Source organism: Phalaenopsis equestris, unplaced genomic scaffold (assembly GCF_001263595.1).
Source record: "Phalaenopsis equestris unplaced genomic scaffold, ASM126359v1 Scaffold000397, whole genome shotgun sequence".
NCBI classification, from domain to species: Eukaryota; Viridiplantae; Streptophyta; class Magnoliopsida; order Asparagales; family Orchidaceae; genus Phalaenopsis; species Phalaenopsis equestris.
In genome coordinates this window covers 7,773-22,647 of record NW_018164839.1, presented here as the reverse complement: position 1 = coordinate 22,647, position 14,875 = coordinate 7,773, and the positions used below count along the sequence as shown (strand labels likewise).

General features: G+C 34.9%; 1 protein-coding gene across 1 annotated transcript in view; it reads right to left on the bottom strand.

The window, feature by feature from the left end:
* Positions 1-2,422: 2,422 nt before the first annotated feature.
* Positions 2,423-14,875, bottom strand: part of LOC110026714 (protein DETOXIFICATION 45, chloroplastic-like) — a gene marked incomplete at its 5' end in the record, with an annotated part of 20,104 nt that continues 7,651 nt past the window's right edge. Inside the window, 5 exons of the mRNA XM_020727781.1 lie at positions 2,423-2,518; positions 5,824-5,919; positions 5,997-6,113; positions 6,258-6,329; positions 6,725-6,888. Of these exons, the coding sequence (XP_020583440.1) occupies positions 2,423-2,518; positions 5,824-5,919; positions 5,997-6,113; positions 6,258-6,329; positions 6,725-6,888 (545 nt within the window). The remainder of the gene's footprint in view (positions 2,519-5,823; positions 5,920-5,996; positions 6,114-6,257; positions 6,330-6,724; positions 6,889-14,875) is intronic.

Genomic DNA, 14,875 nt, shown 5'->3' with positions numbered 1-14,875 from the left:
ATATATATATATATATAGCAGTGGGTTGTTTGTCTTGGCTTGTATATCATGTTGAAATTGTCATTAGTTGCTAGATCTTTAGTGTTTCTGTTGGCTCTAATCTAAATGTTTCATGTTGTTTGGCCAAGAATATTATGCAGGAAATTGTTTACCTTAGCTGGTATCTCATGTTGGGCTTACAATCAGTTGCTAGACTTTTAGTGATCCTGTCGTGTCTGTTTTAAATGCTTCATGTTGTTTAGCTGCGGATGTAGGCTTATAAAAGGCATGATTCAATTCTTATGCATGGGCGGCTTCTTCTTTGTGTTCTTATTTCATTTGTACCTTTATGTTGAAATTTAAAGTCTATTTCAGCCCTATAAGCTCACGGTTTTCCTCGTTGGATTCCTTTAGTTTTGAAGCTTTTGAAAGTCTTGCTTTGGGGCTTTGTTCTGTTGCTTCTTTGCTGCCCACTCTGTTCGAAACACAAATGTATGGTTATATTTAGCTTTGGGCTTTTTGAAGTTTTGTTTTTGTAAGTTTTACTTTGAGGGCTGTTAGATTTTTGGCTTGTACTTCTCTGTTGCCCCTCTATTTGAATCATATATGGATAGTTATTTTTGTTATGAAACTTTTGGTGTTTTATCATGTTTCTTCTCTGCTAGTAGCTCTATTTGAGAGCCTTGTTGGACTTATCTCATTAGTGTGGGTTGTTGCCTTGCTTCCTCTACTCGAGAGCAGTTATTTGGGTTCCCTTTGTGTTGGCTTGGTGGCTCCCCTGCTGTCCCTACCCGAAAACACCTATTTGAGTTCCTTTGTGTTGTGTTGGGTTTATTCTTCACTAGAGTTGCTGGTTCGAGGTGGACTTGAGTGTTTTGATCTTTGTGGATTGGAATACCTTAATCTTTGTATTTGGAAGAAATCGAGTGCCCCATTTTCGAGGAGCGATTTGTTAGATGTTTGGAGATATTCAGGGCTCAATTCCTTTGACTGAATTGATTGCAATAAAAAAAAAGAATCCTTTTGGTATTTGTTAGGAAGGTTTAGTTGCAATTTGCGGCCTTTCGATACACCTCTTTCGGATTGTTACACCAGTAGCTTGGAAAGTAGAATTAGCTATTGATAAGTGTGCCCCCATTTTGTTGTTTATCTGAGGTGTTCTATCGGGTGAATATTTGAGGCTAACGCTCCTACCATTTTGGCTTCCTTTTTAAACTGGTTTTGGAGGCGAGTTAATCTTCTTTTTTTCATTTCTTTCTTTTAGGTTCGCTTTTCTTGCTTCTTGATTTGGTTTTAGGTGCTTATGTTCGAAACATAAGCACGCATATATAGCTGTGGCTATATATGAACCATCAAGCAAGGTCGTAAGTTGGACGGTCTTTTTTTTTGGGTTTTGGGCTGTGATGACAAAGACATTCGGTGGTAGAGTGAAATAATGTTTCATCCTACGACATCAGGACCCGACTTAGGGACCCGGTGAAATGTAGGATGACAATATTATTCACCGACACAAAACTAGCAGGGACCCATGCTTTTTTAGGCTGTTGGCGGTCCTAGCCCGACGGCGTGATCGACTTGTTGACAATCATATTTTACGAAGCACGATGACAAGAACAGATACGCTATTTATAAAAGTATTTTGACTACGAAAAATTGATACTACTTTTTATTATATGCGTGCCAAAATATAAATTTTAAGTAATATAATTTGATTGTCCACTTGTCAATTACCGGTACTGGGCTGAGGAGTACCCTCCTAAGTTGGTATTGTAGGAAACTTTCTAGTTGAATGTCGGGCTCTAGACATACAGGTGACTGATAGTTGTCTTCGGAGTCCCTCGAGAATACCTAAATCTAAGTCTAGTCCGACCCAAATGTTTACAGTTTTCTTTCTTTCCTTGGATTTTTCGTGTGTTTCCCACGGTTTTATTGGGATATTTATAGATCATTCGTGATTTTCTCCGGATTTTTCTTGTGTTTTTGATGGTTTCTTCGAGTTACCGTGGGTCATTTGTCCTTTTTCTCGAGTTTTTCAGGTGATATTTGTTATTCATTCTTGTTTATATAAATTCATGCTTACACATTTTTTTAAATTCCTTTCATTATACTTGTTTATTTGTACATGCTACACCGACCTCATTTACGGGAGCACCGACCCGTCAGGTAGACAGATTTGTTTTATATTTACATCGTCTCGTTTTCTTCACTGCACACTTTACTGCATATATATATACAGTTCATGCTTGCGATGCTATTGTTTATTGTTTATTGCGTTGCGAAGCATGTTTCCCTTTTATTAATCATGTTATTTTTATAGAATTGCAGGCACCTTTTAGGATAGAGGACAGTAGGACACCCGGTTTAGGAGACACCCTATAGCGAGTCACTGACCTAACAACTGTATATCTATACACACCAAAACCCCGAACCTATGACCGATATATTAAGGAGCTTGGAGTATCCTTTCCAGGAAGCGGAACGAGAAAGCGAGCGGACGGAGGGTGACGATCGAGACCAGAGCAGCAAAGGGAAGGGCGATCTTCAGTTGGAATTATTATAGAATAAATAACAAACTCATAGGACTTCGAGGTAGCCCGCTTAGTGCGACCTAAATCCTCACTTCCGTTTTATGCCTCTGCACCACTCTATTGTGCATTATAAGTCTTAATTCTCTTAATCATCAAGCATGTCATATATCCCTGTTATAGAGCTTTATATTATTGGTATATTATAATTCTCGTTTCCTTTATTGTCATGGGAAGTTATGATTGATTTATGATGTTCCTAATATAGGAGTCATCCGCCTCTATTTATTTTATAATCATTTCTTATGAAAAAGAAGATAAATAATTATTTTTTCCACTTCTAAAACCTACATTACTTATAAGTTGGTGTTATTGGTACACCCTCACATTCACCTAAATTTCATGTTTCTCTCCTCAAGGCCTGTGGCGAAAATAAACAGTTCACCCAGAGCAATTTATAGTAAAATCTTGAGAAATCATCTAGCATTCCTATAGAAAAAAAATGGGCATTTACATAGAGATTTCCGTCACCAATGATTCTGTCGCTCGAAGGATGCCTCGTCTCTGTCGTAGAATTTCCGCTTCCGCTCGGTTTCTGCTTTTTCCACTTCTAAAACCTACATTACTTATAAGTTGGTGTTATTGGTACACCCTCACATTCACCTAAATTTCATGTTTCTCTCCTCAAGGCCTGTGGCGAAAATAAACAGTTCACCCAGAGCAATTTATAGTAAAATCTTGAGAAATCATCTAGCATTCCTATAGAAAAAAAATGGGCATTTACATAGATAACGCACAATTCTTATGTATTCACATATCTAACACTTAAACATTCATATTTACATGCATACCACTCAAATCTTGTACATCACATCAAAAATACCACCATCATTACCTTTTTAAAAGTGAAATTCATAATTTTATACAGATTTATGACATCAAGGTATTATAAGTATAAATATCGAACTTCGGGTGTGGGATATGTAAATACATAAATTTATGCAAATTTCCCAAAAAAGAAAAAACAAAACCAGGAAATCAGGCATCCTGAGTTTTTAGTTACAAGTTACATCATCAAGTCAATAACAAGGACATCATGATAAAAGGAATGCTTTCTAGTGCCAAGGACACAGGAAAGATAAAGTTTAGGGAGATATTAATGTGTGAAACCTCTAGTACTTGAAGTCATGGCATCTAACTCATAATAAATACAATCAAACTATTGGCTAAGGGGTGTGAGTGACCGAGTCAGCTCGAGCTCAAATCGTTAACACGATTGTGAGTCGAGCTTATCAAGCAACGAGCTCGAGCGTAAGCTCAAACTCAAGCCTAAACAAGATCGTGTTTAAGCCTGTCTACGCTCGGCTCATTAGCTCTCAACTTGGCTCGACTAGTCTATTAATGGTCATGCCGATACTTTTTTTTGCGAGTTGCAGTGATGCTCCTCCTTTAGCCATCAACGCCTTCTCTGGTGAGATCCATGATAATTTGATTTTTAGCTCAAGCTCGCGAGTTTAGTGCTCATTGTGAGCTGAGCACAAGCTTGCATTTTGACACAAAGTTGAGCTCGGTTATAAGGATTGTCGTGATGGGGATTGTCGTGATGGGGATTGTCGTGATGATATAGCTGACTGCCACTTTATTAAGAATGAAAGTAGGAAAAGTGAGAAAACAACATATTTTTTCTCTAAGTTAGAAATTTCCACATTGACTGAGAAATTCAAGTTCTCTCTCATTAGAAAATTTCAGTGGAGACACCCACCTATGGAAGTTATCAGAAAAAATTTTGATGACCTCAAACTAGCAGAAAAGTAGAAAGTGTGGCTCATGGATTAAAGACATTTGTTGATCTTGTTGATCCAATTAACTGCGACTGAAGACTTTACTCGGATTTTCTCCGAAAAAAATATCTTACCATTGAAGTCAAAGAAGTTACTTAAGTGGTCTCCTGATTTCAACTCTAATCATGAATCTCCTACTGTATCGATATGGTTTGGTCTACCTGGTCTCAAGCTGCACTTTTTTCATCATCAGGTTCTTTACTCTATTGGGGCTACACTTGGGGACCCTATGAAGCTAGATCTACCCACTTTCAACATAACCAGACATTTTGTGGCTAGAATACTTGTAGAAGAGTTATTACTTTACCTGATGTCATTTGCATCTTGACACACAAGTTGAGCTTGAGTTAAGCGTGACCTGAGCTCGACTCAACTCGTTTACACTAATGGATATTGGCAACAAATCTTCATGGAACACAGCCCTGTTTACACTCCTACTATATTTCAAGGCTCATCGTTTAAAAAAAAAAATTCTTATGTATAAATCAGATTTAATGAAATCTAATGTTCAAGTGGATAAGGATGGGTTTAACCCTACTGCTCCAGATATTTTAGTTTTACCTGAGAAGGATATTACCAGACAGGTGTTTGTTGCCCCTATAGACCTCCCGCTTGACACTGCTGTTACTGTTATTGCGATTGATGTAATGCTGACACCTTCAAACCTTATAGAAAATAATAATAAGCTTAATAAGAGAATTAGCCTTTGGAAAACTATATTTATGTAGTTTCAAAGAATAAAAAGGTGTTTGTTGCCCCTGTAGACCCCCCGCTTGACACTGTTGTTACTGTTATTGCGATTGATGTGATGTTGACACCTTCAAACCTTATAGAAAATAATACTGAAAAACTATTACCTACAAAGGATAGTGTTCAGACTGATAATCAGGAGAATCTCGCACTAACAGTAACAACAATTTGGGCTTTATTTCTCTTTAATATATTAGCCGGATATTTCTATTTAATATATAACAGTAAGTAACCGGGTATTTACATATCCAATGCCTAAACTTTCATATTTATACACTTGGCACTCAGATCTTTAATATCACATAAGAAATAGCACTATTGCCACTTTTTAAAAGTGAAATATACCTTTTCATGCAAAGATTTAAAACACTAGAATGCTATGCATGAAAAATATGAAAGTTTAGGAGTGAGATGTGTAATTAAATAAGAATTGTGTGCTACGTATATAAATTTCCCATACATTAAATGCATGAAAAGATTTCATATTTATACACTTGGCACTCAGATCTATAATATCACATAAGAAATAGCACTATTGCCACTTTTTAAAAGAAAAATATACCTTTTCATGCAAAGATTTAAAACACTAGAATGCTATGCATGAAAAATATGAAAGTTTAGGAGTGAGATATGTAATTAAATAAGAATTGTGTGCTACGTATGTAAATTTCTCATACATTAAATGCATGAAAAGATGATAGAAAGTGGGTTCATCAAAATCAACATACCATCGAATAAGCAGAATAAGCAAAATCCGAAACACCATAGTGAAGTCCATCAAAAATGAAAGCGAGAGCGTTAATGGGTTGGCTGGCACTGACAAACTAAAGCGAATTATAGAGCAATCTAACACTCCATATTAAAAAAGTTAATTCACTAGAGCGATGTAAAAATTGCTTACCACCACCCCACTTCTAACAATAGTTAGTAATTCTACATCCTTGGTGAATAATTCAGCAACATTGTCAAATGAGACAAAAAGAATTAGAGCTAGGGTGATTCCCATAAGAAGTCCAATCTGAGATAGAAGATGCATTTTCGTTAATCAATATGCAAAATAAATTCTTAACTGGAGGTAAAAGTATAACATTAAAAATAGTATCCAACTTGTATAGCATCAAAATATTAAACTATAAACAATAAAAAAGAGAAAAAAAAATACCTTTAAGACACATAACGTAATTTCTTTCACTCTTTTGTAATCATGCTTTGCAAAAGAACTTGCAATCAATGCCTATCAAAAAAACAATCTAATCAAAACAAAAACCTAATAAGAGGATAGAAAGAGATGCAAAATCTTCCAATACCGAAAGATATTATGCCAAATATATGAATGTATGTGATTGTGTGTGTGTGTTGTTGGGGCATTTACATACATGGCACACAATTCCTATGTATTTACGTATCTCACACCTAAACTTTCATGTTTACAAGTATGACACTCAAATCTTTAATATCACATCAAAAATAGCACTATTATCACTTTTTAAAAGTAAAATACAACATTTCATTTCTTGAAAAAAAAAGAAAATAAAGAGCATTAAAATAATTTCCTGAAAAAGCCAAATAATTTGTTGCCTAACCCTCCCCAACAGAGGCTAAAAAGACAAAGGATACAAAATGACAAACCTGTGCAGAAAGTGCAAGTGCATCAGATATGAGAGATACAGCCAACCATATCTGCAAACAAATCTGATGAGCTGCCATAGCCAAAGGCCCTAACCGAGCAGCCATTGAGGTTCCTAAAGTCATAGATATCAAGACAGACAAAGTTCTCCCGAGCAGGAAACCGCCTGAGAAAATTTAATTTTAATTAAAGATACTGCTTCAAGACCGCAAATTTACTCTCTTGTTGTTCTCGCGCAATGCAACAAATCAAGCATGTGGTCTAATCATTCAACTAAATAGGCAGTTCCTTCAAACTAGATAAAGTCAACAATAATAGGAAGATGTACCTACATACCTTACATATCTAACACCTAAACTTCAATTTTTACATACATACCATGCTGCCTATGCATGAAAAGGTGTAATTCAGTTTTAAAAAGTTAAAATGGTGCTATTTTTAATTCAATATGAAAGATTTGGGTGAAATAAATGTAAAAAGCAAAATTTAGGTATCAGAAATGTAAATGCATAAGAATTGAGTGGTATGTATGTAAATGCCCATAACTTTACTCTTCAATTTTAATGATGCAAAGAGAAATGATACAGTGAGAGGCTTTCCCATCGCTCCTATCAAATTTCATTGACTTCAAAATCATGATTCGATTTCGAACAAGATTATACCAATGTTCTTATCAATGTATGAAGAAAGATGATACACCAAAATACTTTAACATGTCATTTATAACTGAATTTATCATACATTATTGTGAATATGATGTATTAATCAAGATGTGGTTCTCGCAATTCGTAAGTCTTGAATTTTATTTTTCTTTCTATTTACTAGTAAAGTTCCTAATACATAACTAAAAAATTCATCTAATTAAGCACAAATCTTCATGCAATTTTTGAATTAGAAACTTACGAAAATTCAAAACCATTTGAAATTTAATTTTAGTAAATTTACATTCAAATTGAATGTCTCGACAAGATAAATCCAACGGCAAAAATGATATAATTCAAGTTCAAATGAACACAAATCAATAGTTGACGTGTAAGTGAAAACTTAGGACATTAATTAAGGGTTCAAATAATTGTTGAATCTTGCATGATTATAGTCAGATCGAAAGTCTCGACAAGAGAAATTTAGCGAACCCAATAACGTTGTATTTCAATGTCACTAGGATTGTTAAATGTTGAATGTGAACGGCCCAAGACCAGAGAAAATAACATAGCTATCTGATGGAATATTTTGGGAATTCGGTTGAAATAATCAAAATGTTTTTCCATAAAGTTAAAAGATCCCCTTTCTTCACATGAATGGACCTACACTCGAAAGAAGAGATCTTAGAGGGCTTAAAATTCTGAAGTAATGCACAATATTCGACACTGACGACTAGCGCCGACAATTGATGTTGACAAATATTTGTGTCTAACTATCATCGCTCGACTATGTTCTCCTAACCATTATCACACGACTAGTCTCCCGGTCGTCATTGCCTGACAAAGGACTATAGACCACCTTCACCCAACAACGATCTCTCAATCAACGTTTTTTGACTATAAACTCTAAACCGTCATCGCTCGACAACGATATCCATACCATTGTCATCTGACTATCATCTTCCAAGAACATCACACCACTATAGTCTCCCAACCTTTGCTTCTGACTATTTTCGCCTAATTACAATCTCTCTAACCACAATCGTTGAGTATGATCTCTCGACTATTGTGCTCATATATTGTATCGTGAATGTTATAGCCTGACTACGATATCCCGACTGTTGTCTTCTGACCATCTTCACCCAACTTCGATCTCTCAATCAACATTGCTTGACTATACTCTTGGCCGTCATCACTCGACTACAATATTGTCGGCACTATTTTTAGTTGTGGAGTTGTCCATTGAGTTGTCGGTCGCCGGAATCGGAATCCCGTCGCCCGCTTCGGAAAGACGTTTAATTTATATATATATATATAAGTTTTAGAAAAAAATATGAAAATAAACTGACCCTATATTTTTCATTGTTTAAATGAAAGAGCATTATACCTCAAATCCTATATCTATCCCAAAAGACAAACGTAAGACTTGAGGGTAAGACTCAATCAAATAAACTAAAAAATATATGGCGTCTGTTTGGTCTGCAAAACCATTTTTATTTGTCGATAAGTTGTCCTATTTAATACGAAGAATTAAATAGGATTTATATTAAGTTGGGTTCGGAAAAGTTTCCTATAAGGGCAAGCTTTTACAGTTAATTACATCTTAGATAACCGAAATCACCTAAGAAAACTCTCGATAAAAATCAGGAAATATTATCTTCAAAGAGGTCAAAAGGATAGGACTTTTCAACGAGATCGGATAAAGAGATATGACAGGAGAATGATTCAAATTTGGAACATTTATTGTGGAATCCAAGAAGAAAAAATTAGGGGAAGTCACAGATCCAGAGGAAAACCTCGGTGACTTCCCAATCTATTATATTGTTTGGCTTCCGTTTTGAGGAAAAATATTTAAATGTTTCATCTTGTAAATTTTATTATTTAAGACTTACATTCATGTGAAATAATCATACAAATAGCCTGAAAGATGTGCGGATTTAGGTCATGACAAACGACAACCTCGGAATTCTAAGATGATTTGGGACTTATGTTATATAACAGGGCTATACAAAAACCTAAAGATGAGTTGAGGATTTATGTTATACTAGGCAGACAACCTCAAAATCCTATGGCTTGTTGTTTAATTCTAATGAATGATTTAGCTGGTGTACACATATTTTGCTGTTGAAGATGACCGGGCTGCCCACAATAATAGCTCCAAGCTCCTTATCGTGACAAATTTAAGTTTTCTAATGTGATTGGTTATGCTGTCAAATCAAGTGTCTCTATAATTATAGTTCTTTAAATATTATGGGGCATATTAAAGTTGATTAGAGCGACACCGGTTAGGATCCTACGGTTCCCTGGTTCTGGCACCACTATTTTCTATTGGATTCACTTAGTCTAAATGAATTTACTAAACTCAACTCAATGAGTTTCATACTTTCATTTAGATCATGAGAAGTCTCGTTAGCAACCGTAGGTTACCTCCTCCGAGGGATTCTCGATCATCCGATAGAGACGTTTTTATTTAGTTGCAATTGTTGTTTTGTGATGTTTGTGATTAAATTTTGAGTTGTATTATATTTTGAATGTTGTGGCGGTGAATTTTATCTTGGTTGATTTTAGTTTTGGTTTTGATTTTGTGACTATCCTAGCAGTTTTAAGTTTTCATGCAAGATGACATCATTGTTTAACATACATGTTTGAAATAAAAAGTACAATAAGGTAAATGCATTAATTTAAAAGCGTACATGTCGAGTCTTCTCGCTCTACCACATAAAAGATTAGTACTTGCAAGTATTTATAAGAAGGTTTAAGTTGTAAGAGTAGATGAAGGTTTAACTATCAAACCCTAGATTATGATTTTGTTGAATCTCGAAAGATCCTAGTGGATAATTTTGGAACAAAATATGACAAGTCCAATGTGCCCTTCAGAATATCCAATAGATTTCAAAATGTTCAAGGTGTGGCCCTAGATCATTTTGAATATCTCTTGAAATATCCCGAGTTCATTTTGATCTTATCATAATATGCCAATAATCATCTGAGGCTAGAGTGTGGCTAACCCATTGCTCCTTGAAGCTTAACAATTTAATTATCCCAAGGATAGAATACTCGATTAGTCAATTGATGTTTCATTTAAAAGTTATGTGAGTGGGTGCCCTTAAGGCGTGTTTGAGTCATTTTAAGATTATGGTGCCCGGAGTTAAAGTCAGGTTTGTAATGCTTAAAGATGTTAGTCACAAATCATGTCATTTTCTAAATCCAGTCAACTTGAGTTTAGAAATCGAGCCTAGGCCACTACTAAGCCTTTAACAATCATAATGAGTGAAATGGTGGTTTTCAAAGTTTTGATTTAAGTGTCATATACCTTATTAAATTATCACATCCTCAACTTTGGGCTTAATAAAAGTAAATTATCATCTTTCGGCGGCTTAAGCCCATCACTTAAAAATCATTTGATTTTTAATTGACTTCCAATTCATGAAGATTAGAAGAATTATGCTTTAGTTGATGTTGTGCAAGCGTGTTGAATGAGTTTCTACATTTTAGCCCCATTGTATTCTACCTTTTACCCATTATGTTTCAAATCATCCAAACATGTTCATTGAGGTCAAAATTGCCCATTTTCCCTTTGATACTCCTAAATTTTTTATTAAGGCACCAAAGTCTTAAAATTACCATTTTGCCCTTGGGGCACTTCACCTCATAACTCTTTAAACACAACTCAAGTGATTTTGAGGGTTTAGAGTATTATATCCATGAGGTAATTTAAAATGTTAGAGGAATATATGTGGACCTCTCAAAATTTAATTTAATTTAGATGATTATTTAAATTAAAGGATATGATTTTCAAAGGTTCATTTATTTAATTATCCAAAATAAAGTTTATATTTATGGAAAAATTATTAGAGGTCTCCTAAGGTCAGAGAAACACTTAGGCAAAGTTTCATGATTTTTTTGAATCAAATTGTTATTATTTATTTTAATTTGGGGTAATTTTCATGATTTATTTTAAATAGAAAATAGTGTTTTAATTACAAAAATTATTTTTACATTTTTATTAGATTTCTCTGAGTTCAGAAAACCCAGAGAATCAAATCCTAATTTTAAATTTATTTATTATAATTATTTAAATAGGAAAACATGAAAATTTTATTTTTAAGTCTTTAAAATTTACTTTTAACTTAGAAAAAATTAGGAAAAATGTCCTAATGAATTGTAAGTGATCAAGGGACATTCTCACTCATGCTTTTCAAATTTATATTTTAACTCAGAAAAATTAGGAAAAATATCTTAATGAATTTTAAGTGATAAGGGGACATTTCCACTCATTTTGAACCATTTTTTTGTATTTTTGAAAATTTTGATTATTTTAATTATTTTTAATTCAAAATATATTTGAAAAATGAAAATATTTTTATAAAAATGAATTTTATTTTTATAAAATGCCCCTGATCACAAGAAACTCAGAAAAACAACTTTCATAATTTTTCTAAGCATATTTAATTTAATATAATTATTTTTATACAAAAATGTAAAGTTTTCTTAAAAATTCACTTTAGTGCTTAAACTAAGCCAAATAATTTTCAAATTTTTACTGTGAGTAGATATGATTTTTATGAATAATGTGGAGTTGATGTTGTTAATTTTTTATATGTATTTAATTTACACAAATTAAAACAAGGTATTCACAATTAACTAAATGTAAAAATTCACAAAATGATTCAAAGCATCACAATATTTTTCCTAAACTTCTCTGACCACATGAAATCTAATAAAATTGATCCCATATTTCTAAGTCTCATAATTTTCCAAGTGATATTTTGATTTATATAATTAAAATAAGCCAAAATGGTCACCCTAGCTTGAAAATTAGGGATAGAAGCATAGGGATGCCCTTTGACCTTGGAAAAATCAGAGAATATCTCCTCTGTGATGGGGAATAAACCAAGCTATGGTGAAATATTTTAAGCCATGGATAATTAAAATACCACAGAGGGTATTTAATTCATTAAAAATAATATATTTGAAAGATAATTTTTATTTTTTATCCACATTATTCTTCTCTGTTCACTTAGCAAGAGGGTATTTTTCTTTTATTTTTATGATTTTTCTAGAGAAAGATGTGAATTTTTGAAGTTTAGGCATTTTTTAAAATAATCAAAATTCCACATTTTTCTACTTATCCACGCGGCGCCAACTCATACTCGTCCGCTCCATCTATTTTTCTACTTATCCATGCGGCGCCAACTCATACTCGTCTGCTCCAAAGGCTCCACACGTCGCTCCGCCATTTGATGCCGCCAGCCACATAGCCTCCATGCGAACCGCTTTATGCACCATGGATCTATCTGGTTTGATCTCCTTCATCCATTGAATACACGCGTGATCGGACGGCTCTCCGTTATCATCCCCAAGTGACTTAGCTCGTGAGCCGTTCACACTAAAACGTGAGTTTTGTTCCTAGACCTTCATCTACTCAAGACAAACCTATCTATACATATTATATGGTATGAAATACAATAAATACGTTGGCTATTTCAGAGGAGGCTTTTGTGGGGAATCAACTTCTCTCACTGTGAGGATGGTGTGTGCACAAGTATTTGAAGTTTGGTGAGCTGTGGAGCTGTGGGGAGTTCTGTCCTGGTTTTGGCAGAAAGTTGAGCTCCAAATTGAGCTTCCACGGTGGGGATCAGTGGGGGAAAATGGTAGGCTTGAACTGAGGGCTTAGGGAGTCTCTGAGAGCAATTTGACAGAGTTTCCTTAAGCAAATTTCAGCTCTTCTTTTCTTGGCCATGGAAGTGAGGTTTAGGGTCCGTTTGGCGCAGCTTATTTGGTGCGGTAGCGTATTGAAAACGCACATGATCTGTTTGGGTAAATGTTGGTCTAGAGCTAGGTTAGAGGCTATTTCAGAGGAGGCTTTTGTGGGGAATCAACTTCTCTCACTGTGAGGATGGTGTGTGCACAAGTATTTGAAGTTTGGTGAGCTGTGGAGCTGTGGGGAGTTCTGTCCTGGTTTTGGCAGAAAGTTGAGCTCCAAATTGAGCTTCCACGGTGGGGATCAGTGGGGGAAAATGGTAGGCTTGAATTGAGGGGGCCTAGGGTGGTTGTCATGGCCAATTGAGAGGTGCAAAATGGTGCTTAGGTGGAGGATTTTGAAGTGCTCCGGTCTGACTTTTCTAAAAAAATAAAAATTTATAATTTCCACCATTGGTGCGATAGCGTATTGAAAACGCACATGACCTGTTTGGGTAAACTGTGTTTTGGCAGTTTATGCGTTTTCAAAACGCTGAAAACAACGTTTTCACATTGCACCTATCTAGGTGCGGTGGTAGCTTTCTGACAGCGGTCTGACTTTTCTAAAAAAATAAAAATTTATAATAGCCAACACACCTAGCTTATTAGCATATTATTTTTAATCAGCTTATCAGCAGATTATTCAATAAGCTGCAGCTGCCCCAAACAAACTCTTAAATAAAAATGGCTAAGGGTGGTTGTCATGGTCAATTGAGGGGTGCAAAATGGTGCTTAGGCGGAGGATTTTGAAGTGCTCCTTAGTGGCTGGCTCTCAATCCCTTGATTTAAGTATGGTTTATCCATATCCAAGGGGGAACTTAGTGGCTGTGGAGTCATCAATTTAGTGGCCTTATGATGGCTAAGTTAAATTTAGTATATGGGTCCAATTTGGATCCAAATGGCCAAAGGTTGGGTTTAGGTTATGCTACCCATGACTTTGAACCCAATTTATTGATAAACATTATGTAAATAATTGCCATGAAGATTTTTGGTGAAGGATTGAAGTGATTTTGAGTTTAATTGGAAGCTCAATTTGAAGGATTTTGGTATTTTGGTCAATTTGGGCATGTTGACTAGACTTGGGTCTAGGTTGGGCTAAGGTTGGGTGAGGTTCAAATTGATTGTTGAAAATGGTCTATAGGAATGTCATGAAGAGTTTTCAACATAAATTGGGTGCCAACTTTGGGGGGGTTAAGACATTCAATTTGGTGGAATTTGGGGACAACCAATTTGGGAACAATTTGAGGATTTTTGGACTTGGGTTGAAATTAAATGAAATTGAGGCTTCACCAATGTCAAATGAAGGTCAGGTTTAGTATGTAGGAGTGTTATAAAAGATTTAGGATCCAAATTGGGGCAAATTAAGTAGGCTATGAGATTCAATTTGGTGGGATTAAGTCATAAGGCCAAAATTGGGGGTCTGACTTGGATCAAGATTGAGCTCAAAACATGGGCAAATTAGGCTTGGATTTAATTTAGATTGATCAAATGAAAGATGCATTTGAGTTTAGAATTGAAATTGAGAGAAATTGGGTCCACATTGATGGACATTTAAGGTAAATTTAGAAAATTGGGCCTTTAAAGGCAATTTGGGGGGTTTTGATCAAAATGGTCAAATTGGCCAAATTGGGTTCAATTGAATGGTTCAAATTGGTTTTGAAGATATTTGAAGTGATTTTGGGGGTTTTGGGAAAGTTTAGGGTATTAAGGGTATTTTTTGTAATTTTGGCAGTTTTGGGGGCATTTTGGTAATTTTAGAATTTTTTGGTG